At 40.7% G+C, this 24,523-nt stretch overlaps 1 protein-coding gene across 5 annotated transcripts in view; it reads left to right on the top strand.

Annotated features, from left to right (window-relative positions):
- Positions 1–24,523, top strand: part of DOCK8 (dedicator of cytokinesis 8) — a 237,508-nt gene that overhangs the window by 60,446 nt on the left and 152,539 nt on the right. For all 5 annotated transcript variants that reach the window (XM_061425464.1, XM_061425465.1, XM_061425466.1 and 2 more), the window contains 2 exons: positions 10,438–10,613; positions 13,273–13,344. In XM_061425464.1, coding sequence (XP_061281448.1) covers positions 10,438–10,613; positions 13,273–13,344 — 248 coding nt within the window. The remainder of the gene's footprint in view (positions 1–10,437; positions 10,614–13,272; positions 13,345–24,523) is intronic.

Below are 24,523 nucleotides of genomic sequence, written 5' to 3'. Positions count from 1 at the left end.
TATTTTTAAAATTTAATGTTTATTTTATAGTGGAGTAGAGTTGATTTACAATGCTGTGCTAGTTTCAAGTGTACAACAAAGTGATTCAGTTATACATGTATCCATTCTTTTTCAGATTCTTTCCTCATATAGGTTATTATAGAATATTTGGTAGAGTTCCCGGTATACAGTAGGTCCTTGCTGACTTTCTGTTTTATATATAGTAGTGTGTATTACTATATATACACTTGTTAATCCTAAACTCCTAATTTATCTCTCCTCCACCCCCTTGCCCCTTTAGTAACCCTAAGTTTGTTTTCAAAGTCTGTGAGTCTGTGTCTGCTTTGTAAATAAGTTCATTTCTATCATTTTTTAAGATTCCATATATAAGTGGTATCATATGTTTGTCTTTGTCTGACTTACTTCATTTGGTATGATCATCTCTAGATCCATCCATGTTGCTTCAAGTGGCATTATTTCATTTCTTTATGGCTAAGCAATATTCCATTATGTGTATGTACCGCATTTTTATCCCTTCCTCTGTTGATGGACATTTAGGTTGCTTCCATGTCTTGGTTATTGTAAATGTGCTGCAGTGAACATTGGAGTGCCTGTATCTTTTTGAAGTATGGTTTCCCCAGATACATGCCCAGGAATGGGTTTGTTGAATCATATGATAGTTTTTTTTTTTTTTTCTTAAGGAACCTCCATACTGTTCTCCATAGTGGTTGTACAAATTTACATTCCTACCAACAGTGTAGGAAGGTTCCCTTTTCTCCGCACCTTCTCCAGCCATTTATTGTTTGTACGTTTTTTGATAATGGCCATTCTGACCTGTGTGAGGTGATAGCTCATTTTGGTTTTGATTGCATTTCTCTAATAATTAGTGATGTTGCATAGCTTTTTATGTGCTTTTTAGAAATTGACATTATCTAAAACCCAATCAATTATAAGCTTCTTGTTGTTTTGCAAGAGGCAGGAACTTGCAGTCAGGTGGATCCGGGGTGGAGTATAACTATCACTTACTTAGGGGGCAAGTTACTTAACCTTGACTAGGGCCTCAGTTTCTTCACTTGCACTCTGGGCATAGTAATGCTACCCCTATTAGGGTTAATACAGAAGGATAAAATAGATTCTGTGTAAACAGAGGCTAATGCTGCTGTCTGTGTATTTGGCACTATGGAGACACTGTGGGAGATTTCCAGAAGATGAATAGGAGATGCTTTTGCCTTCGAAGGACCTTATGATATATTTGGGAGGGCAGATAAAATAGAGAATCCAAACTGGCTTTGAGTATGGTAGGTATTCTGAGGAGAGAAAGATCTAAGATAAAAAAAAAAAGAAGTAAAGGCTTAAAGTGGGAGGCTGAGAAGATTTAGAGGAAGGTTCGCAACCCTGGCTCTAATTAGAATCACCTGAGACCTTTAGAAACACACCTGTGTCCTCTCATAGAACAATTACAGCAGAATCCCAAATATCATTATTTTAAAGTTCCCTGGGACTTTTACATGTGGTCCAGATTGAGGATCATTTAAAGAACCTATATACATAGCAGTAGTCCAGATGTTGATAGGAGGAGGAACATAAGAAAGGCAGAGTTCCTTTTGTGTCCTGGCTGCTCTGCATTTCAGAAAGTGAGTAAGTGAAGGCTACTTGCTGATCCTGTAGATATACTTTTATATGCCTATAGTGGATTCTGTCATAAATCTGATAAATCAAATGAGAGGAAGGACGTGTTTGATTTTGTGGGTATTTGTGTGTGTGTGTAGTGTTATTGGGTTTTTGTTTTTTTAACTCTAATTGTAAATGTTAGCTGTGATGATTGTGTATACATACATTTTCAAAGTAGATAAAACAAATAAAAATTTTGCATTTTTTAATATGAAGAGGATCTACCATTTAGATTTGGCTTTATAGACAAAATGCAATGATGCAGACTTACCCTGGGTCTTTTGTGACACTCTTAATAGTCCTGTGCCGTGGGCATGTAAATAGGTTGCATACCCCCTGATGCCAATCACCTATAAAAGCAAAAAACTATGTATTAGTGTCTTCATTAAGAAGAATCTGTAAAATATTAAAACCATTTTTTCTGATTATTCAAAGTAGAAAGGAGAGTGAAATATACAAGAGTAGAAAGGTAGGTCATCTTTGCCCTAACTTAGAAAGAATTTGAGACACTATGTGCATAGTTAATAACTTAACCTACATTTTTATAGAGGGAAAATCTTATTTTTAAAAATGAGAATAGAAAAATTGTGAAGTAAAATGGAATGAATCAGCTGGGCCAGAACAGTTCTTGCTAAAGAGAAGGATGTAGAAAGCCACATCCTGGATATAAACGAAAACACCATGGTTACACGACGTGCTTGTATATAACAGTTATGAAGGAAAAAAAGGAGGTCTCATATTCATTTTTGTTACATGTTTAAGTTTCTATGTAATCAAGCAACCTTTTTGTTCTGTTACCAAGGATGATCTAAATGATGGATCACCTGATGAACATGGTGATCTTCTTTTATTTTTCCTTTGTGCTTCATCTTTCCAGAAGTTGGGCTGTCCTTAGGTTTCAGTGATTTAACTGGAGGGGACATGATGGAAAATGAAGATGTCATTATAATTTTCACGGACATTCACAATGGAAGGTCAAATGAATGCCACCCTGCATGCAGAGCATGAGTTTCATTACTGTCATTGTAAAGCACAGGAATCAAACCAGTCTTGGTAAGATTAGATTGATGTCCGTTGTGGCATGTCAGTATCTTCTGTGCAGTGGCATCGGTGGAAGATTGCCACTGGTGGAAGCAGAGAAGTGTTCCTTAATCTAAGCCATGAAGTGCTTTGAGATATTGAAGCTGGAGAACTTTACTGCCTTATGCTCTGTTTACTTCAAGATAGTAGAAGAGCCAAGAGGATTGCTTTAGGTATTCATTCATTCAGGAAATATATATAGGTCTCACTCTGTGCCAGGAATTGCTCTAGGAGCTGGGGTTACAATAGTGAATGTAACAAAGCGTCTGTCTTCATGAGCTTGCATTCTAGAATGAGAGACATAGACAAATAAGTGAATGTAGAGTATATCGAGGGATAGTAAGTGCTTAAAGAATGAAACATGGATAGGGAATAGAGAGTGACACAGAAGAGGGGACTATTTTGGATTGAGTGGTCTGTGAGGGCCTGCAGGTCTAGAAAGGAGACACTTGGGAAGAATTATGAATGAACTTGAGAAGTATTTGAAGGAAGAGTATTCGATTTAGAAGAAACAGCACATTCAAAGTCCCAAAGCAAGAGCACGTGGCATGCTGCAGGAACAGTCAGGATGCAGACAATGGGCTGAGCAGAGAGGGCAGTAGGAGATGAGATGGTAGAAGAATCAAGGCTGAGTCATAGGCCTCTAGAAGAATTTTGGCCCTTACTTGGATTGAAATGGGAATTTATTATTGGAAGTGCTGGCTTAGCACAATTTGCATTTTTATTATAAAGATTGCTTATAAGGTTCTTTTTTATAAAGATCATTCTTGCTGCTATGTGGAGATAGATTCCACATAGGTGGGGAGGGCAGTTAGGAAATTGACACAATAACTCAGGAAAAATGATGGCAGTGCTTTGGAAATGGGTAGTTGCAGTAGAAAAGGTGAGAAGTGGTTGGATCCTAGATAGATTTCAAAAGTAAAGTGGATGGGATTTTCTGACAGATAATATGTACGATGTGAGAGAGAGAGAAATCGACATTGACCCAAAAGATTTTCCCCTGTACAGCTGGTGGAATGGAATTGCCGCTTGCTGAGATGCAGAGACTTGAAGGATATAAGAAGAGCAGATCAGCAAGAAAATTAAGTAATTTTGAATTTGTTATGTTTGAGAGGCCCTGTTAGATTACCAGAGAGTGATGTTGAAGTACAATTGGAAAAATCAACCTGAATGTCAGGACAAAGATTGAGGCTACAGATACATACCTATAGTTTTAAAAAGAAAAAAAAATTATTTAAAGTCATGGACATAGATGATATCATATGGGAGTAAATTCAGACTGGGGAGAGAAGCTCTTTTAGGACGCAACCTGAGGGCACTGCAAAGCAAAAGGAGAACCTAGAAAAAGTGGCGTCCCAGAGGTGGAGTGACCAAGTGTCTGCTCCAGTTTGCTGGACTGAGGGGTTTCCTGGTACATGGACTTGCAGAACTTGGGATACACTAGGACAGTTTGTCCCTCTCCAGGTGAAGAAAGTGCTTCAAGGAGAGAGTGATTAACTGTCCAGTGCTGCAGATAAACCAGGAATGAGCAACAGCCATTGAATTTGGCGACGTGAGGGTCTTGGGTGACACTGACCAAGACTTGTCTCTCATGAACAGCCAAGTCAGTTTGAGGACCACTCAGTGGCACCCCACTCCAGTATTCCTGCCTGGAAAATCCCATGGATGGAGGAGCCTGTAGGCTGCAGTCCATGGGGTCGCTGAGGGTCGGACACGACTGGGCGACTTCACTTTCACTTTTCACTTTCATGCATTGGAGAAGGAAATGGCAACCCACTCCAGTGTTCTTGCCTGGAGAATCCCAGGGACAGGGGAGCCTGGTGGGCTGCCATCCATGGGGTCACACAGAGTCAGACATGACTGAAGTGACTTAGCAGCAGCAGCACCATAGGGATAAACATGCCTGATGGTACAAGGACACGGCACCTAGAAGAATCATGCCTCCTCCCCTACCCCCAGCCAACGGGCATGAAGCTTCCCTCAAGCTGTGACAAAGTACCCGGTCCCTTGTGGTCCTTTCTGGGTGGTGCAGTGGTAAAGAATCTGCCTGCCAGTGCAGCAGATGCAAGAGACACCAGTTCAAAACCTGGGTTGGGAAGATCCCTTGGAGGAGGAATTGACAAACAGTTTCAGTATTCTTGCTGGGAAATCCCATGGACAGAGGAGCCTGGTGGGCTGCAGTCTGTGGGGTGGAAAGAGTTGGATATGGCTGATTACACACACGTACATCCTTATGATTACCTGTGTGACTTGGGCCAAGTCATTTAACCTCTCTGTTTTTCATTATCCTTATTTGTGAGATAATGTCCAGATTTGTCATTTTAATCTTCTATCAGGGTGTTGACTGCTGTGCTATGGCTACATAGATTAATTTTCAACAGACATGGTTCTGGTGCTGTAGAAATTTTCAATTTCAAGTTGAATCGTACCCCATGTCAGGAGAACTAGCCATTGATGTACATTAAAGGACAAAGAAAAATTCAGACCCTCTTCATTTAAAAAATGAATATTTGTGAATAATTTAAGCCTTTAAAGTATTTATACTATTTTTGTGTATTCTAGTCTTCTGTTGATCAGACCTCTGAGGAAAAAAAAAAATAGCTAGAAAGAAAGACTGCACAAATCTTCACTAGAGGAGTGTTGAAAATTGATTGAGGGCATTGACTGTGTCTCCTTGGCCTACTGCTGGACTGCTTAGGACACCAGTGAGTATATGTTGAAGGAGTGAAAGTAGGTGTATTAGTCTGGATTCAACTGGAGCAGTGGAGCTGGTAGAGGATGTATCTTCACGTATGATAAGGAATTGATTACAGGGCATTGGCTTAGCCACTGGTGGTGGCTGGCCAAGCAAGCCTGAGGTCCACAGGGCAATCAGGAAGACAAGATCATAACAAGCTGGAACTCCATGGGTGAGATCTAAAGCTTAAAGCCCTGGAAATTCCAGAGAGCCTCCAACCTCTTTGAAAAGGCATCCAATTGGTTAAGTCAGGCCACCCAGGCTAATCTCCCTTTTGATTAATTTAAGTCTGTAATGTCTGTAATGTCACATTACAGCAGCACTTCAACTGGTGTTGATTGTATCAGTAGGTATGTGTATGCTACCGAATAACTGCAGCCTCCCTTCTGTCCTCCAGTTCTGGCAAGAGAACACCCTTGTAGCCCACCACACCTGGAAAAATACTAGGAAGGGAATCTGGAGGAATGTAGTTCTGCTGAGCCAAGTTGACACATCACAAAGCCATTGCAGTCAAAGTCTGATTTAGGATAATTTGCTATCTTAAGTTATTCTTTTGTTTTGTTTTTATTTTGATTATTTAGGTTTTTTTCATACATTATTTTAACAAATGATAATTCCTTGGATAAGATGAACTTGAAATTACTTTGGACCATTCAAACTAGTCTGAGTCTCCACTGATTAGAAGGTCACATATAACTCAGTAGCAGAGAAAACAAAAACAATAAATTTTCATGTTTGACTTTTATTCTCCCAAGAGGCTGAGGGACTGATCTTAGAACATCCCCCGCTCCCCCGCCCCACTCCATTCCCAAACTTCAGCCCAGTGAAACACAATACCACTGTAAATCTCCTCAATATTTGTTTATACCTAAATAGCATTGTGTATGTGGGTATGTGTTGATTGCTTCATAATATATAAAACTCACTCTTGAGATTGACTTCAGATAACTTGGAGAACAGAAATCTCTTTTGGTTCCTGTTTATTATTTGAATATGCAAGAGGAGCAACTTGCTCAGAGGCCTAGTTAACAGTAGCTGGCATCTCCACTCACTTGCCAACAGCAGGGCTAGTTTATCTCATCTTTGAAACAACAGTTTCCTCCCTTGTTAGTTTCAGCATAGAAAGTGTAGGGTGACTAGTTATTTAATGCTGGCTGTGTGTAGTGTTAGACTAATGCTCAGTAATTCTATCATTATGGCTTATTTTTATAGTCTCTTCAGTCCTGAAGTAGATTCACACCTTAAGAGTATTATGACTTTATGATCAATTGTGCATATTGCATTTGGCACATTGGCCACACAGTGTTCAATGATGATACTATATACTTTTTCATAGCTCCCCCCTCCAAAGATAGCATTATTTTATATGTGAGAAAGTGTCAGACTTCCCTGTCCCACAGTTGACTCAAGATCTGTAGAAAGAGCAGCTCCATAAGGGCCAGCTCAGTGACTTGTGTTTGTTTTTTTTTTTTTAAATATTTGTCTCTATTGATTATTTATTTGGCTGCACTGGGTCTTAGTTGCAACACTTGGGACCTTCTAGTTGCAGCATGCAGGATCTAGTTCCCCAACCAGGGATCAAACACGAGCCTTTTGCATTGGGAGTGACACTGGACCACCAGGTAAGTCCCCCAGTGACATGCATTTAATAGATGTTCAGCAAGTAATTGCTGAATGAGGAAATCAGCTGTCCTTTTTCCCTGGCTCTTGGGCAGCCTGTCCAATAGGTGACAGGTGCCATTATCAGCCAGGCTTTTTTCCTAATCCTTGTGACTTTGAATTTTAAAAAGTGAAAGTATTAGTTGCTCAGTCTTCCAGTGTCTAACTCTGTGATCCCATGGACTGTAGCCTGCCAGGCTCCTCTGTCCATGGAATTCTCCAGGCAAGAATACTAGAGTGGGTTGCCATTCCCTTCTCCATAATATCTTCCCAATCCAGGGATCAAACCCGGTTTCCCATATTGCAGGCAGATTCTTTACTGTCTGAGCCACCAGGGAAGCCCTTTAAAATTTTAGGGATGTGACAATTATAATACTTAGACTGGACCTAAATTTTTTTTCTCTCTGATGATTTCACACAAATGCCATTTCTTTTTGGAGGCTTCTACTTACTAGTTAGGCAATGGCACCCCACTCCAGTACTCTTGCCTGGAAAATCCCATGGACAGAGGAGCCTGGTGGGCTGCAGTCCATGGGGTCGCTAGGAATCGGACACGACTGAGCGACTTCACTTTCACTTTTCACTTTCATGCATTGAAGGAGGAAATGGCAGCCCACTCCAGTGTTCTTGCCTGGAGAATCCCAGGGACAGGGGAGCCTGGTGGGCTGCCATCTATGGGGTGGCACAGAGTCGGACATGACTGAAGTGACTTAGCAGCAGCAGCAGCGCTAGTATCCACATTGCTGCAAATTTTGCTTCAGTGTAATTTTTCAGTGTATCTTTTCAATGCCTCTGCTTAAATAATTGATATTCCTTATGGTAAATTTAACATTAAGTATTATTTTAATAAATTACTTCACGATTATTAATTTGAGGAGCCAATCTCATGAGAAGTTCAGAGTAGAGCTTATGGATGGTAATAAATGGATTTTTCACTGTCTTCTAAACACACTTACTGCTGTCTCATGTTTTAGTTATTTCTGGAAATCTAGGTTCCATGGAGAACCTGCAAGAGAAAGCAAAATTAGGAGTCTGCCTAGATTTGAATTCCACAGTGACTACTTCCCAGCTATGCAGTCATGCCTGGGTGAATTCTTAAATTTCTAGCCTTCAGTGTCCTCATCTGTAAAGTAAAACCTTACAGAGTTCTGGTGAGGATTAAATGAGATAATGTCTAGAATGACAACTTCTTGGCACGTAGTGCACAACAACTTCTAGTTCAGGGGTGTAAATTTAACAGTAATAAGGTGAAGTATGCAAACAGTGCAGCCTCTTCATTTCAAGGTGAAGTCATTTCAGTCCCTTTCCCTGAACTCTGTGCCATGTTGTGGTAGGGAGTGGGAAAGTCTGCTTTCTTTTGGGGGGTTGGTCTCATGACAGTCTACAGTAGATTTTTTTTGGTTCCGTGCATGTATAGTGCCTGTTATTCCCCCTGGCGGATGTCAACAGTGTCTTTTTGCAAACTCTGTCCCCACCTGCTTCTGCATAGGCTGACCCCAGGCTCTCTGAGCCTGCCTGCTGCTGGCCCCAGCTGATTCATTTGGAGAGGCCCACTCTAAAACCTGTGCTCCTCTTCTTAGTGACCTCCAGGTCCCCAGTCAGAGCCCAGGGAGACTTCTCTGTCCCCAGTCATGCCTCATAGAGCCTTGGGCTGCCAGGGGAGTGTCTTTGCGCTCTCCTAGTGAAGGACTTCCTGTTCCCTTCTCTTCGGCCCTCTTTGATCCAGCTGCCATAGGGCATTATGTGAGCCAGCCCTTCAAGAATCTCAGACAAGGAAGGCCTGTGTTTGCTCCCTTGTCAGCTTTGCCCTCACTCTTCCCTGTGTCACTCACGTCTCCACCACCACCAGGGACACAGAGGTGAGAGGAGACGGGGCAAGCCACACTTACATTCTCTAATCTTCTTGCCTCTTCCATGACACTTTGTTCCCCTTCTCCAACCTAGAGCCTTACATCTAGTCTGGTGTATGGTTTCAGGATGATGAAAAACCGGTTTTGTCAGCACTTTCTTTGGATCTGTCCTTGTTTCAGAGCGAGACAGTACAAGTCAAGAATCTGGGGTGTTTGCTGGACTGATGACTCCAAATTGTCTGCCATAAATGAACACCACGGAGCTGCTGCTATTGTTGTTGTTATTACCACTACTTATACCACTACTACACACGTCAACTTGATCTAAATTATCTTTATTCCATTAAGGCAGTGGTTTCCTAAGTCTAAGTGAGTTTCACAAGGTAGAAAAAATATTTGTTGAATTGCCAACTTTTTCTTTTATCATCTGGTGGCTCAGAGGGTAAAGAATCAGCCTGCAATGTGGGAGACCTGGGTTCAGTCCCTGGGTTGGGAAGATCCCTTGCAAAAGGGAACATCTGGGGTATTCCAGTATTCCTGCCTGGAGAATCCCATGGGCAGAGGAGCCTGGTGGGTTACAGTCCAGGGGGTCGAAAAAAGTTGGATGTGACTGAGAGACTAACACTTTCATGCATTTTTCTTTTATCACCTGAGGAAAATTAATTTTTAAATTACCATCTATTTTTAACATTTCTTCCCCGCCCCCTCCCCACTGTGGAAGGATATAATTGAAGAGCAAACAAAAAAGCAAATACCAAAACAAAAATCAACACGAAAACCCCAAAAAACAATCCTTTTAAAGCAGGTACATTTAGCCTTCCGAATACTTAGCCCGTTGTCCTTAGTTTGCTCATTAACTTCAGTCAGTCAGTGACAGCTTCTTCCCTGCCGGCACCAGGCAGCCCAGCGGTATTTGGAAATCACTGCCTTGGAGTGTCCCAGCCACCCAGGCTGGTTCACTGTGGGCTGTGATTACGAATGAAGTGGTTTCAAGAATCAATGTAGAGGATGACTTGGGCCAAATAAAACACTGTACCTGAATACTCTGAGTTGAGTTTATCTGAATACTCTGAGTTGAGTTTACCTGAATTTCTAGAAAATTGCCTCCAGTTCGCTGCTTCACTATATTTGGGTAAACGTGGCCTCAGAGAGCTTTGGCAAGAGAAATTATAAAAATGCAGCAAAACCTTATGATTTCATTTTGGATCTCCTTAGGAATCCTCATCAAGATGCAATTAAACAGAGAAAAATTCCGCCTTGGGGTGTGATTTTAATTACTCACCGTGTTCTGACTTGACTCTCCACGCTGCGTTTCTTTTCCTTTCCGTATCACCGCTTCTGTGTTTGACATCAGCCCCACTTAGCTGGGAGGAGAGCGAGGGCAAGGCATGCATCTGCTGTCACCTTAGCACTTTTATCCCAAACCGTGTGGGAACGTCCTTGTCCTTTCGCTGCCCCCAGCCTCAGTTCTATGACCCAGTGGAGCCAGTGGACTTCGAAGGGCTTCTGATGACACACCTGAACAGCCTGGATGTGGAGCTTGCCCAGGAGCTGGGAGACTTCTCCGAGGACGACTTGGATGTGGCGTTCACGCCAAAGGAATGTCGAACTTTGCAGCCCTCTTTGCCGGAGGAAGGGTAAATTGTTTTCTGAAAATGTGGATGGGATTATGCCTGTCGTGACTGTTTGTGTTAAGGGGGAGATACCCTAATTCTGGACTTTCTTACAAGTGACATTACTCAGATCTATCAAGATGTGCAGGATAACTTCTATGGTACTATCACTTCCAGGTGGATAGTTTTTGAATTGGTTTGACCAAAGGCTTTGAAAAGCCACTTGGGGTCTAAGTCAGTTAAAGGACTGCAGTGGGACAAAATGGACTGCTTAAGAAGAAGTGAAGAGCGCAGATTCTAGACCCAGACTTCCCAGATGTCAGCTCAGTGAGACCTCAGGAGATCTCAGTTTCCGAAAATAATAATCATTGAACTGCTTCCATTCAGAAGCATTTTAATTGTTTCCCATATATGAGACTGGATCAAGTCACAAAAGTAAGTTCAATCCACTTTTCTTGAGCATCTCCTGTGTGCTGAGAACAGGGATAAAAAGATGAATAAGGCAAAGTTCCTGCTTTTGAAGCAAGTTTTGTCAAGTGGAAAAACAATGGGGAAAGCTCTGTAGTGTGAATAAGTGAATAGCTACTTAGGGTTGAGTTTCTCCAGTGGGTTAATCCATGTGGTTACAGGTGTAGGCATTGGTATCAAACGATGGAATTATTTTTAGATGTAACATCTTTATGTCCGTAGTGTAGAAAGCAGTGTCTCTTTGGAGGTTTAGGATGAGCTTTTATTTGCATTCATTTTCTAAAGCAGATTAAGATTCACATCCTCCTGGACATTTTCAACCTTCTCTTCTTTCCCAAAAAGTCCTGGAAAGGATACCATGAAACAGGCCGCTGCCCTCATTACTCGGGGATATTTCAGTTTTAGTTTGGACTTTATTTCATCATCGTTTAGGAAGTTGGATGACAATGACATGGTATTATTTTGACCCTTTATTCTTTGTTTAGATAGTTCTCATTCACATAGAAGAGCTGACCACATTCTCGGCTCTTAACATTTTGAAGACACTCACTTCCCAGAAAACAAAATCATGGTGATCCTTGGGAAACGTTCTTCCCTGTTGTCAGTCCATTTGTTCAGATGTGACTTTCACATTGGTAACATCTATAATTGTTACCTTTGGTAGAGAATCATTCAGTTTTGTTTTTTTGTGTAAAATATATGGTTGTCTTCAAAAGAGATCAGAATCTGGGGAAAGCCTGTTTAAAATACAATCAGTTTACATGTAGGAGGATTCTTTTTTTGAAATTTGATAGAAGAGATAATTATGCTCAGTTTTTGAGCATAATACTGCCCTGTCACCAGAATTGATAACTAACACATTATCTGTCTGATGGCTTTCACAATCTCTACTGTTTCAATCGTTGCCCAAAAGTCTGGCGTATAATTAAAGCCCAGGAAAGTATCACCATCATCAGAGCAAACAGCAGCTGACTCCTGTTGAACCCACTTGCCTACCTAGGAACTTGCTATTGAGGTGTGATAGTGTAGTGGGTGTAAGCCTACACTCCTAAGTGAACAGCCTGGGTCAAGTCCCTGTTCTTCCACTTGCTGAGTGACTTTGAGCAAGATGTTTTCATCTCCTCCCTCTGCAAAATGAGAATAATGTTAGTGCCTGCTCTGTGGAGCTGACTGATACTGAATTAATACACATAGAGGGATTGCCCTAGTGTCTCGTGCAGAAGGAATGGCACACGAATGTGACCTGTCACAGGGAGGTCTCACTATGTGCCAGACGCTCATCTCAGAGCCTCACAGACTTCATCTTCGTCACAGCTCTCCCAAGGAGCACTGCGTGATTACTGCCACCACGTATGATGAGGAGACTGAGAAGGGCTCAGTGACGGGCCCAGGGTCACATAAGGAATAAGGAATGGGCTGGGGTGTGGGTACTTAGGGCCCGGAGACCACACATCTGACGTTTACAGTATTCCATCTAAAACTAGCAGGCAGTCCACAAGGCAGGTACTGTCCATCTTTCTACAAACCGGAAAATTATAATTTAGAGCATTTAGACCTGTTTATCTATAGTACCAACACATTTGGAAGAACAGCAAAACAACACAAAACAAAACAAAAAAAACCACCTTTGCTATTGTGGGGAATTCATGATTTCTAATTTCCAGACTCTGAAGTATTCCAAGAGTGTATCTCACGACTCACTCTATACCAGTAGACAAAAGCCACCCGACTTAATAATCACCAACCAAAGCCAGGGCCCGTCAGCTCCTGAAAACACAAGACAACTCCTCTTTCATGGACTTCCAGAAAGAAAAACATGCGTGTCCTAACAGGGTTACACATGAGCAAAAAATATGCCCAGATCACCCTTGGGACAGATTGGTGTTTATACTTATTCTTCTGTTTTCTATGTGATTACAGCTAGCTCTACCTGTCTTGTGTCAGAATGCCTTCAGGGATAGGTACAGTCTAACACGGTTCTCTGTAATAAAGAAAACACACAAAACATAAAATGCCAACATGTTTGTCTCATCAAGGTAAAAATGTTACTGCCTTAGGAATATTTCAGATACTTGAAAGGATTGGAAAACAACACCCTTCCCATTCTCAGTTGATACAGCTTTGAAATCATGCTGCTCTCCTTGGTTATGATAAAGGATTGCTTCATTGTTTTTATCTGGTGATAACTTGTTTTATGTTTTTTCCGTCTCACTAGGGTTGAACTCGACCCACACGTCAGGGACTGTGTTCAGACCTATATTCGGGAGTGGCTAATTGTGAATCGGAAGTAAGTTCATTTTTTTCCCTCTTCACTTGTATATTTACTTTATATTGTTAGCTTTTTAAATAACTTTAAAAAAATTAAACTTTAAAAAAAAGTTTAGGCTTATAAGAAAATTGATTAGAAATACTGAGAATTCTCATATACCATGTCTTACACATTTCCCTTTATTTTTAACATATTAGGATTTTTTTTTTGTCCTTAAATGGCCATGACCATTGATTTTGGAGATTACAAATAAATTTTACCATAAAGGTAAATTTGCAAATACAATATCCATTAATAGTGAGCATTTGACTATATTTTGTAGCACTCTCCTGCTCAAATACCTTATAAGGCATCCTATTTTCTGCTGTATCAAATATAAACACCACCTGCTTGCCTTTCAAGGATTTAACAATCTGGCTCCACTCTATCTACTGAAACTAATATCACCTAACTCCTGGAGCCCTATCCTTTCTCTGGGCTGACCTCTTGCTCGCCATTGCACCATGTGACCAACTCAGTCCTTCCCCCACACCTCTGCTCTTGCTGTCTCCCCTCTGGGCATGCCGTCTCTTCTTTCATCTATCTTCCAAATCCTACCTGTGGATAAAAGGTCAAATCAAATTTTTATTGTGCAACTTTCTCTGACTAATTTATCCTTCCTTGATAGAATTTTACCTAAGTATGGAACATTTGATACAATTGATGAGCCAGTGTTGATACATTATTGTTAACTAAATTCCATAGTCTATGATAAGGCTTATTTTTTATGTTGTACGTTCTGTGGTTTTGACAAATGTATAACGAGGTTTATCTGCCACTGGAGTATCATCCTGAATTGTTTCACTGCCCTAAAAATCCCCTGTGTGCCATCTGGTCATTCCTGCCTGGCAACCACTTATGTTTCTTCCATGTCCCTCTATGTCTTTTTGTGACTTGATAGCTCATTTTGTTTTTTGCTGGATAATATTCCACTGCATGGATTTACTCATAGTTTTATTTATCCACTCACCTATTGATAAAGGACAGAAATGGTAGGGACCTAACAGAAGCAGAAGAGATTAAAAAGAGGTGGCAAGAATACACAGAAGAACTGTACAAAAAAGATCTTCACGACCCACATAATCACGATGGTGTGATCACTGACCTAGAGCCAGACATCCTGGAATGTGAAGTCAAGTGGGCCTTAGAACTACGAACAAAGTTAGTGGAGGTGACAGAATTCCAGTTGAGCTATTCCAAATCCTGAAAGATGATGCTGTGAAAGTGCTGCACTCAATATGCCAGCAAATTTGGAAAACTCAGCAGTGGCCACAGGACTGGAAAAGGTCCATTTTCATTCCAATCCCAAAGAAAGGCAATGCCAAAGAATGCTCAAACTACTGCACAATTGCACTCATCTCACACGCTAGTAAAGTAATGCTCAAAATTCTCCAAGCAAGGCTTCAGCAATATGTGAACTGTGAACTTCCAGATGTTTAAGCTGGTTTTAGAAAAGTCAGAGGATCCAGAGATCAAATTGCCAACATCTGCTGGATCACGGAAAAAGCAAAAGAGTTCCAGAAAAACATCTATTTCTGCTTTATTGACTATGCCAAAGCCTTTGACTGTGTGGATCACAATAAACTATGGACAATTCTGAAAGAGATGGGCATACCAGACCACCTGACCTGCCTCTTGAGAAACCTGTATGCAGGTTTGGAAGCAACAGTTAGAACTGGCCATAGAACAACAGACTGGTTCCAAATAGGAAAAGGAGTACGTCAAGGCTCTATATTGTCACCCTGCTTATTTAACTTATATGCAGAATACATCTTGAGAAACACTAGGCTGGATGAAGCACAAGCTGGAATCAAGATTGCTGGGAGAAATATCAATTAGCTCAATAAGCAGATGACACCACCCTTATGGCAGAAAGTGAAGAAGAACTAAAGAGCTTCTTACTAAAAGTGAAAGAGTAGAGTGAAAAAGTTGGCTTAAAGCTCAACATTCAGAAAATTAAGATCATGGCATCTGGTCCCATCACTTCATGGCAGATAGATGGGGAAACAGTGGAAACAGTAGCTGATTTTATTTTTCTGGGCTCCCAAATCACTGCAGATGGTGATTGCAGCAATGAAATTAAAAGACGCCTACTCCTTGGAAAGAAAGTTATGACCAACCCACTCTTGAGAGTCCCTTGGACTACAGGGAGATCCAACCAGTCCATTCTGAAGGAGATCAGCCCTGGGATTTCTTTGGAAGGAATGATGCTAAAGCTGAAACTCCAGTACTTTGGCCACCTCATTCGAAGAGTTGACTCATTGAAAAAGACTCTGATGCTGGGAGGGATTGGAGGCAAGAGGAGAAGGGGACGACAGAGGATGAGATGGCTGGATGGCATCACTGACTCGATGGACGTGAGTCTGAGTGAACTCCAGGATTTGGTGATGGACAGGGAGGCCTGGCGTGCTGCGATTCATGGAGTCGCAAAGAGTCGGACACGATTGAGGTATGGAACTGAACTGAACTGAGACAGCATATTAAAAAGCAGAGGCATTATTTTGCCAACAAAGGTCCGTCTAGTCAAGTCTGTAGTTTTTCCAGTAGTCATGTATGGATGTGAGAGTTGTACTGTAAAGAAAGCTGAGCGCCGAAGAATTGGTGCTTTTGAACTGTGGTGTTGGAGAAGACTCTTGAGAGTCTCTAGAATTGTTTGTCTGTTGGACTGCAAGGAGATCCAACCAGTCCATCCTAAAGGAGATCAGTCCTGCGTGTTCATTAGAAGGACTGATGTTGAGGCTGAAACTCCAATACTCTGGCTACCTGATGCTAAGAGCTGACTCATTGGAAAAGACCCTGATGCTGGGAAAGATTGAGGGCAGGAGGAGAAGGGCATGACAGAGGAGGAGATGGTTGGATGGCATCATCGACTCGATGGACATGGGTTTGGGTGGACTCCAGGAGTTGGTGATGGACAGGGAGGCCTGGTGTGCTGAGGTTCATGGGGACGCAAAGAGTCGGACCCTACTGAGCCACTGAACTGAACTGAATTGAAGGAGAAAGTTACTTTTTAAACACAAATAATAGAGTTCTTTTGTTTCTGCTCTGATGAATTTTGGGGGGTTGCAGGGGTTAATGAATCAAAATTTGACCTCAGATTTAAAGGTAACATTTAAATTTGTGACCAAGAAATAAATTACTTGTCTTCTAGTCACTGTTGGCTCAGTCAATAAAGAAGCTGCCTGCAATGCAGGAGACCTGGGTTTGATCCCTGAGTTGAGAAGATCCCCTGGAGAAGGGAATGACAATCCTCTCCAGTATTCTTACCTAGAAAGTCTGATGGACAGAGGAGCCTGGTGAGCTACAGTCTATAGGGTCGCAAAGAGTCAGACATGACTGAGTGACTGATACTTTCACTTTCTAGTAAAAAAGGTCCTTCTCTCTTGTGTTCATCAGATGTTCTTTGATATTGTCCTGAGCTTTATGTCTCCATGCCAGTGACCTTGACAGTTGCCTCTAATGAGAAACATCTACCCACACTAGAATTCTCAGTGTGTTTGTGTATACATGTTAGGGTGCTGGCTGGGAAGAGTCAGCAATAGGGGGCATACTCCACTCACCCAGCTAGAGAAACATCAGAGAGCCTGTAACAACACATAAGTAATTTGAAATTCTTATTTCCTCACCTCTCTAATACTCCAGTAAGAATTTTTGTTCTGTGGGGTAAACGATGAAAGACTTTGGAGACCGGGTTTTATCCAGCTCCTGGAAGGGTGCCATTGAGTTTGTGCTGATGTGTTTTGGAGTAATGTCAGTATGCATACTATTTTCAGTAGCTGACAAATAGAAAGCTTTGCTTGTATGAAGTAATTAAGAGAAAGATGTTAATCTATCGTCTATTCTAAAGTGAATGGAAAACCAAGTTTGCTGGGCAGTCAGATAAGATTATACTTTGCTGATAATAAATAAAAGATTTCAGAGCAAGTTGTTCTCATGCTTTTAAATGTTATAATTAGAGATACTTTCTGGATATGAAGGTTCTAAAAAAATCTGAGAAGGGACAATAAATAGAAAGGTCCATTTTGCTGCATTTGGTTTTTATTTTCTGTTTGGGACAGTGCGCTTTTTCATTCTTCATGGCAATTCCCATTGGAATTTTTTTTCTTTATCTTGAACAAACTTAAAGGACTCTTCTTAGAATACTCATTGTAAAAATTTTAGAGATCATAGGGAAACAAAAAAACTCAATTTCACTATAGACAGATAACCGTCATTAACATTTAGTATGTTACCTTTGAATCATATTTCTTTGTTTATATTTATATAAAACTTAAGTCAGATTATTATTTGCAGCATGCTTTTTCAGTCTTTGCAGTAAGTGATAATTAGCTCTTTGCTATTAAATATTTTCTTCAACACAGTTTTTAATAATTGTATAATATACGTAGATACAAAGATTTATTTAACCAATTTTTGTGTTTAGATGATTCCCTGTTTTTCAGTGTTATACCCAGCAGAGCAACATTGTTGTGTTTAGTTGTGATTTTTTTCCTTTGGAATAAATTCCTATAAGAGAAGTTTCTGTGCTTAAGTGTATGCACAAATTTAAGGATTTGGGAATAAGATATCAGAGAGATTATTAACAATATATGTATGAATCCTCAAGAATATTGGATGTTTTCTTGTCACAAATTTCTAATTTTATTTGTGAAAAGGTAGTCTTTTATTTGCATTTCTTTGGTTATTTAGATTTGGTATCTTTTTTCTGTAAATTTGCTGACCATTTGTAAGTTTTCCTTGGTGCTCTGCTTATTCATTAAATTCATGTATCTCTATTAATGTTTTTGTCTGATCATGTTTATCTTTAGGACTGCTTTCATTTGCTAAAACATTAACTCTTTGTCTTTCATATAATACAAATTCCTTACCCAAGAATACTTTTTTTAACATTCAAAATTATTTATTAATGAAATCTATATTAGTAAGTTTCCTAATTGTTTATATTTTTGCTGTCATGCTTAAGTTTAATCCACAAACCTAATATTATTTACTAAGAATTTTGAATTAAACTGTTAATCTAGATAATTAGCCCCTTTGATTATTGCTTCTGTTCCCTTGTGTGTCTCCACTTGTTTTTATCTCTTCTGTAGGAACAGTAATTATTCATATATTTATTCAAGTTTTGTATCTTTTTATTTTCACAAAACAAAGCAATATCTGTTTTAACATTATGTTTGGCAACATATAAAAGATGAGACTTGTCATTGGCCCTGTTATCTTCACATTTGGCTAGTGGACCAGTTTGTTTCCCAGAAATTCGCTAATGGACAGGTTGAAATATGCAACTTTGAAACTCATTGTCAGTTTCTGGAAAGCTTTGACTAGTGTTTTGCTGAGAAAGCATCCTTTTCTACTATTTGACCCTTTGGTACGCTAAATCTGATACTCTAACATAAAGGCTATAATTCCTAGCACACACCCCTCCCAAGATCATTCTGCCCTCATGTGTATCCATAATACTTTATTTGCAAGGAGCATCCAGTACATTATTGCCAGATGCCCTTCATCTCCTAACTCTACATATGTTTTAGGCTGCTTGTTTTCTGTGAGTTGTTTCTATACGGTTGCAGATTTGATGGCAGAAAGAGAAAGGCAAGGAAGGTGGTGGTTCTGGTGATGTCAGTAAAACTAGGTGAAACCTGTGAGTGGCTTCGTAGATAAACCACTACAATGAAGAAGGAGAATTTAGATTTCTGACTATTATTATAGACATTGACTATTTAGGGACTGGCAAGAAGGAAAGTACAAAATGCTATCCTCTGTGTTCCCCTTTGGGGAGACAAAGTGTGGTACATCCTTCTTCTAGCTTCATTGGATCCACAGAAATTCTGTCTACACTTAGGCATTAAGTTTTCTGTTTTGGTGAGTTTCCATTTTTCTGTGTCTTCATAGGCTGGGAAGTTCGAGAAAGTCACATAATGGTTGCTGACCAGTTGTTAATTGGTGATTAATGAGCTTTCATTTGAATTTGTTATTTTATGTGTCAAGTAGTGTGTGCCTGTTTTGAAAGAAACCAAGCAATAAGGAGTGTACTAAGTAGAAAGAAATCAAGCAATAAGGAGTGTACAAAGTAAAACACTAGTCTCTTGCCTCACTAATCACTTGCTTCCTGTCCTCTTCAACTCACTCTTCTTTTTAAAACTTTTTCTCAGATTTATTTTTTATTGAAGTAACATTAGTCTATAACATTGTATGTTTTACATATACAATGTTATATTTCTATGTATGCTACAGTATGCCTACTACCAAAAAAATTGGTTTCTATCCATTACCATATGGTTGATCACCTTTACTCATTTCATCTTCCTTTTGCCCCTAAGCCTCCACCACTCTGTTCTCTGTTTTGGAGAGTTTTTTGTTTTTTTCCTACTGACTCTAAACTGCATAGAGATCATTGGGTAGCCTTCCAGATCCTCTTTTGATCTCCTCACAAACACATATGAATACTTGTATTTTATATAAATATTTATATATGCCAAATATAAACACACATACATATTTTACATACATGCATGATTGTTTTCAATAATGTGTTTGGCATCTTCCCATATCAAAGACCTATCTATCCCTTTCTTTTAAAACGCTGCCTGGCATTCCAGGTGTGAAGGAATATACCATAAATTATTGACTTCTTTTCTGTTGTTAGACACTGCAGTTGTCTCCATTTTTCATGATATAAATGATACCATAATGAAAATCCATTCACATTTGCCTCTACACATGTGTGAATATTTCTGAAGGTAGAAATGGAATCATATAGTCTAGTAAGTACTTCCAAATTCTTCTCCAGAAAAATTGTGTTAATTTATTCCATCACCAACTGGACATGAAACTGCCCTTTCTCCCCATATCCTTGCCAATGCTGGATATTATTGATTAAACTAAAACTTAAATTCCTGTAATCTTATTCTAGTTATTGTTTTTAAACTGGAAGCTGTTGCTGCTGCTGCTATTAAGTCGCTTCAGTCGTGTCCAACTCTGTGCAGCCCCATAGATGGCAGCCCACAGGCTCCTCCGTCCCTGGGATTCTCCAGGCAAGAGCACTGGAGTGGGTTGCCATTCCTTCTCCAGTGCATGCATGCATGCTAAGTCATTTCAGTTGTGTCCAACTCTGTGCGACCCCATGGACAGCAGCCCACCAGGCTCCTCTGTTCACAGGATTCTCCAGGCAAGAATACTAGAAGCTATTATACTCACTTTAATAAGATTGTTTTCTATCATGGAGTTTTCTTCTCTTACTCATCCTAAAATCCCATTTAAATATACATCTACCATACACCCTTTTTTCCTTTGCCTTTTGATTCTCTACTTTTCATAGCTGTTTGTAAGGGCTCCTCAGACAACCACTTTGCCTTTCTTTTTCTTGGGGATGGTCTTGATCACTGCCTCCTGTACAATGTCACAAACCTCTGTCCATAGTTCTTCAGGCACTCTGTCAGATCTAATCCCTTCAAATCTATTTGTCACTTCCACTGTATAATCATAAGGGATTAGATTTATGTCATACCTGAATGGTCTAGTGGTTTTCCCTACTTTCTTCAATTTAAATCTGAATTTGACAATAAGGAGTTCATTATCTGAGCCACAGTCAGGTCTCAGACTTGTTTTTGCTGATAGTATAGAGCTTCTCCATTTTTGACTGCAAAGAATGTCAGTTCAGTTTGGTTCAGTCGCTCAGTCACGTCCGACTCTTTGTGACCCCATGGACTGCAGCACGCCAGGCTTCCCTATCCATAGCCAACATCCGGAGTTTACTCAAACTCATGTCAAGTCAGTGATGCCATCCAACCATCTCATCCTCTGTTGTCCCCTTCTCCTCCCGCCTTCAATCTTTCCCAGCATCAGGGTCTTTTCAAGTGAGTCATTTCTTCTCATCAGGTAGCCAAATATTGCAGTTTCAGCTTCAGCATCAATCCTTCCAATGAATAGTCAGGACTGGTTTCCTTTAGGATGGACTGGTTGGATGTCCTTGCAGTCCAAGAGACTCAAGAGTCTTCTCCAACACCACAGTTCAAAAGCATCGATTCTTCTGCGCTCAGCTTTCTTTATAGTCCAATTCTCACATCCATATATGACCACTGGAAAAACCATAGCTTTGCCTAGACGGACCTTTTTGGCAAGGTAATGTCTTTGCTTTTCAGTATGCTGTCTAGGTTGGTCATAGCTTTTCTTCCAAAGAGCATGCATATTTTAGCTATTGTAAATAGTGCTGCAGTGAATATAGGGTGTATGTATCTTTTCAAATTAGAGTTTTCTCCAAGTATATGCCCAGGAGTGGGATTGCTGGATCATATGGTAGTTCTGTTATCAGTTCTTAAAGAAGCTTCTATCCTGTTTTTCACAGTGGCCCCACCAACAGTGCAGGATGCTTTGTGGAGACCTTTTCAAGCAATATTTCATAAGAAGTGACTCTTTGAAAATTTAATGAAAATGATTTTGGTTCTAGTTTGCTTTAAGTGTGCAAATGGTAGTGATAAAAACAGAGTAGATTTACGTGTGACTAAGCTCCATCCCAGGGATGGGGGAGCCTGGTGGGCTGCCGTCTATGGGGTCACACAGAGTCGGACACAACTGAAGTGACCTAGCAGCATCAGCAGCAGCAAGCTCCATTTTATAATATTTATTTTCTACTTTCTAACAGATTTTTGAGAGACAGCCTCATATGGGATTTCATAAACTTGCTAGATTTTTCAAAGTTGTTCTCGCCAATATAAATAGATTCAGCAACATGTATGTGTAAGCTGGTTGGGTAGGCTTTTCTAGTGTATGAAATCCTTAGGGGACTGTCCCTCGTGATTCAAATAAAAAGTTTCATATGATCTAATGTCCTGGCACAAAACCACCCAACTCAAAATAGTGGAAAATACAGGCAAATTCTAAGTTGCTTCCTAAGATTACACTGCCCTAAATGACAGCACACTGAATTAGTGAATGTTTTTCCTGAGAAATCAAATTTTAAGGGGAAAAATTCGAAAGGAATTAACTAACATTAATTTGTTCTAAGGTGGAAAGAAAACAGTGAATTAAAATTCATAGTTCACGCTTGCCCTTTGTCTTTCTTAGGACATGTGTACCTTAGAGGATGTTGATGTCATAGATTCAGTGTCACGCTTCTTCATGGGGAAACTTGCATGGGCCACAGAAATAAAAATCAGGAAACAACCTAGTTTAAGACCTTATGTGTGGTAGCCTTGGAAACCAGAACTATATCTGCTTTAGCTTTCTTTATTGTTTCATAAAATACACAACTTATTTCCAAAAACGTTTACTTGTGAGTGAACCCCCACAAATCCCCTCCGCAGCACACACATAATTACAGACATGCGCCTGCCCTCCACCTTTCTCACGTCATCTCTCTCTGTGCCTCTGTTCTCCATCAGGTATGGGCATGGCCATGAGGTGAATTCTAGGACATTTCCCTCAGATTTAAAGATAAAGAGTTATATCTATGATTTAAAGGTAAAGACTTTGTATACTATATCTGAAGAAATTCATATCAGATTTTATCCTCAAAAGAAACTTAAATCTAGGAGAAATGAGACTTCTTGGCTGTTGTTCTTTTGCTATTTTATGTAAGTGGATGCTTTCTTTTCTGTCCTTGGTTTTGTTAGAATGTTTTCTGAAGTCCTTTACATGGATCCCCAAAGACATAAAAAATGGGCATTAAAAAAAAAATGAGGTACAGAATAGTGTTAAAAATTCATTTCACAACATTTCTACTCTAACCCTGTATCTGTGCCAGCCCTCAGGGTTTGGGGATGAAAGCATTAAGACTAGGTGTATTCCATGGCTGTGGATTTGAAACCAGAGCAAACCATGCTCCCCTTCCTCATTCTAGATTTAGCATCTACTTCCCCATTTTAACGTCTCAGAAGGTTGCAGAGCTGCCGGGTGGCAGCACGGGTAAAGCTGGCTGGAGAGGAGAGGCCAAGGGTTGGCAAGCATGTAAAGATGACTCATTTCAGAAGTGCCAGCCACAGAAGGCAGAAACCACCATGAAGAAGGTAGTGAGACTGATGGCTGAGTGCCACCAGCTACCAGAGTGCCAGCCTCATTACCCAACCCGGGCATCTGAGCCAAAGAAAGCCATGTTCCTGTTGAACCTATTTGCAGACAAGAAGAGACGGAGAAGTAGCCAAGTGGTAGAAAGACTCATTCTCATGAAAGGAACACAGTCTATTCCTTCTCCAGAGAACTGTGTTCCTTTTTTTCAAATACTGCTGCCGCTGCTGCTAGGTCACTTCAGTTGTGTCCGACTCTGTGCGACCCCATAGACGGCAGCCCACCAGGCTCCCCTGTCCCTGGGATTCTCCAGGCAAGAACACTGGAGTGGGTTGCCATTTCCTTCTCCAATGCGTGAAAGTGAAATCGCTCAGTCGTGTCCGACTCTTAGCGACCCCATGGACTGCAGCCTATCAGGCTCCTCCATCCATGGGATTTTCCAGGCAAGAGTACTGGAGTGGGGTGCCATTGCCTTCTCCTTTTTCAAATACTACTGTTAACACATATGGGGACAATCCAAAGACTAAACATATTGGGAGTGTTCTCTTTAGGGATAGTGTGGTGGAGTACACAGAATCTGGACCATCGAGTCTGGGACTTGGGTCCAGATGCTGGCTCCTTATGTAATGGCTATGAGACCCTGGGCAAGTGAGCTAGTCTCTCTGAACCACAGTTTCCTCAAGTGTGAAATGCTGGAGGAAATGTTGCTCACTTTGAAAGCCTGAGTAAGGATCGGAAAACAATGCGTGTTCCTTTTCTTCTTTTTCCTCTTTCCCTTCCTATACCCTTTTCTCTTTCTTTCCTCTCTTTGTTGTACAATTTGGTGTGAAAACCACAAGAACAAGTTAGCCATCCCTGCCTCAGGATAAAGATGAGCTGAGGAGGGCCGGAATAATGAGCTGAAGGCCAGACAGTGTGAGGAGGGCACACATTTAGGAGGCCTGTCGGGCACAGAGAACCAGAACCTACGTAGTGTGAGGAGGGTGTGTGAGCCTGGGGCAGCCTGGCATGTGGTAGCAGAGCAGACGTTCTGAGTGGAATGAGGGGAGCACACACGTGGAGGAGAAGCCCAGCTTGAGGGGTCAGAGTCCGGTCAAGGATGTCCTCGTGGGGCGGGAGTGTCGCCTGGCACTAAGCGTCAGCATAGACTGGAGAG

Source organism: Bos javanicus, chromosome 8, assembly GCF_032452875.1.
Source record: "Bos javanicus breed banteng chromosome 8, ARS-OSU_banteng_1.0, whole genome shotgun sequence".
Lineage (NCBI taxonomy): Eukaryota > Metazoa > Chordata > Mammalia > Artiodactyla > Bovidae > Bos > Bos javanicus.
The sequence above is the reverse complement of the archived record's forward strand: the minus strand, read 5'-3'. Positions and strand labels throughout refer to the sequence as shown.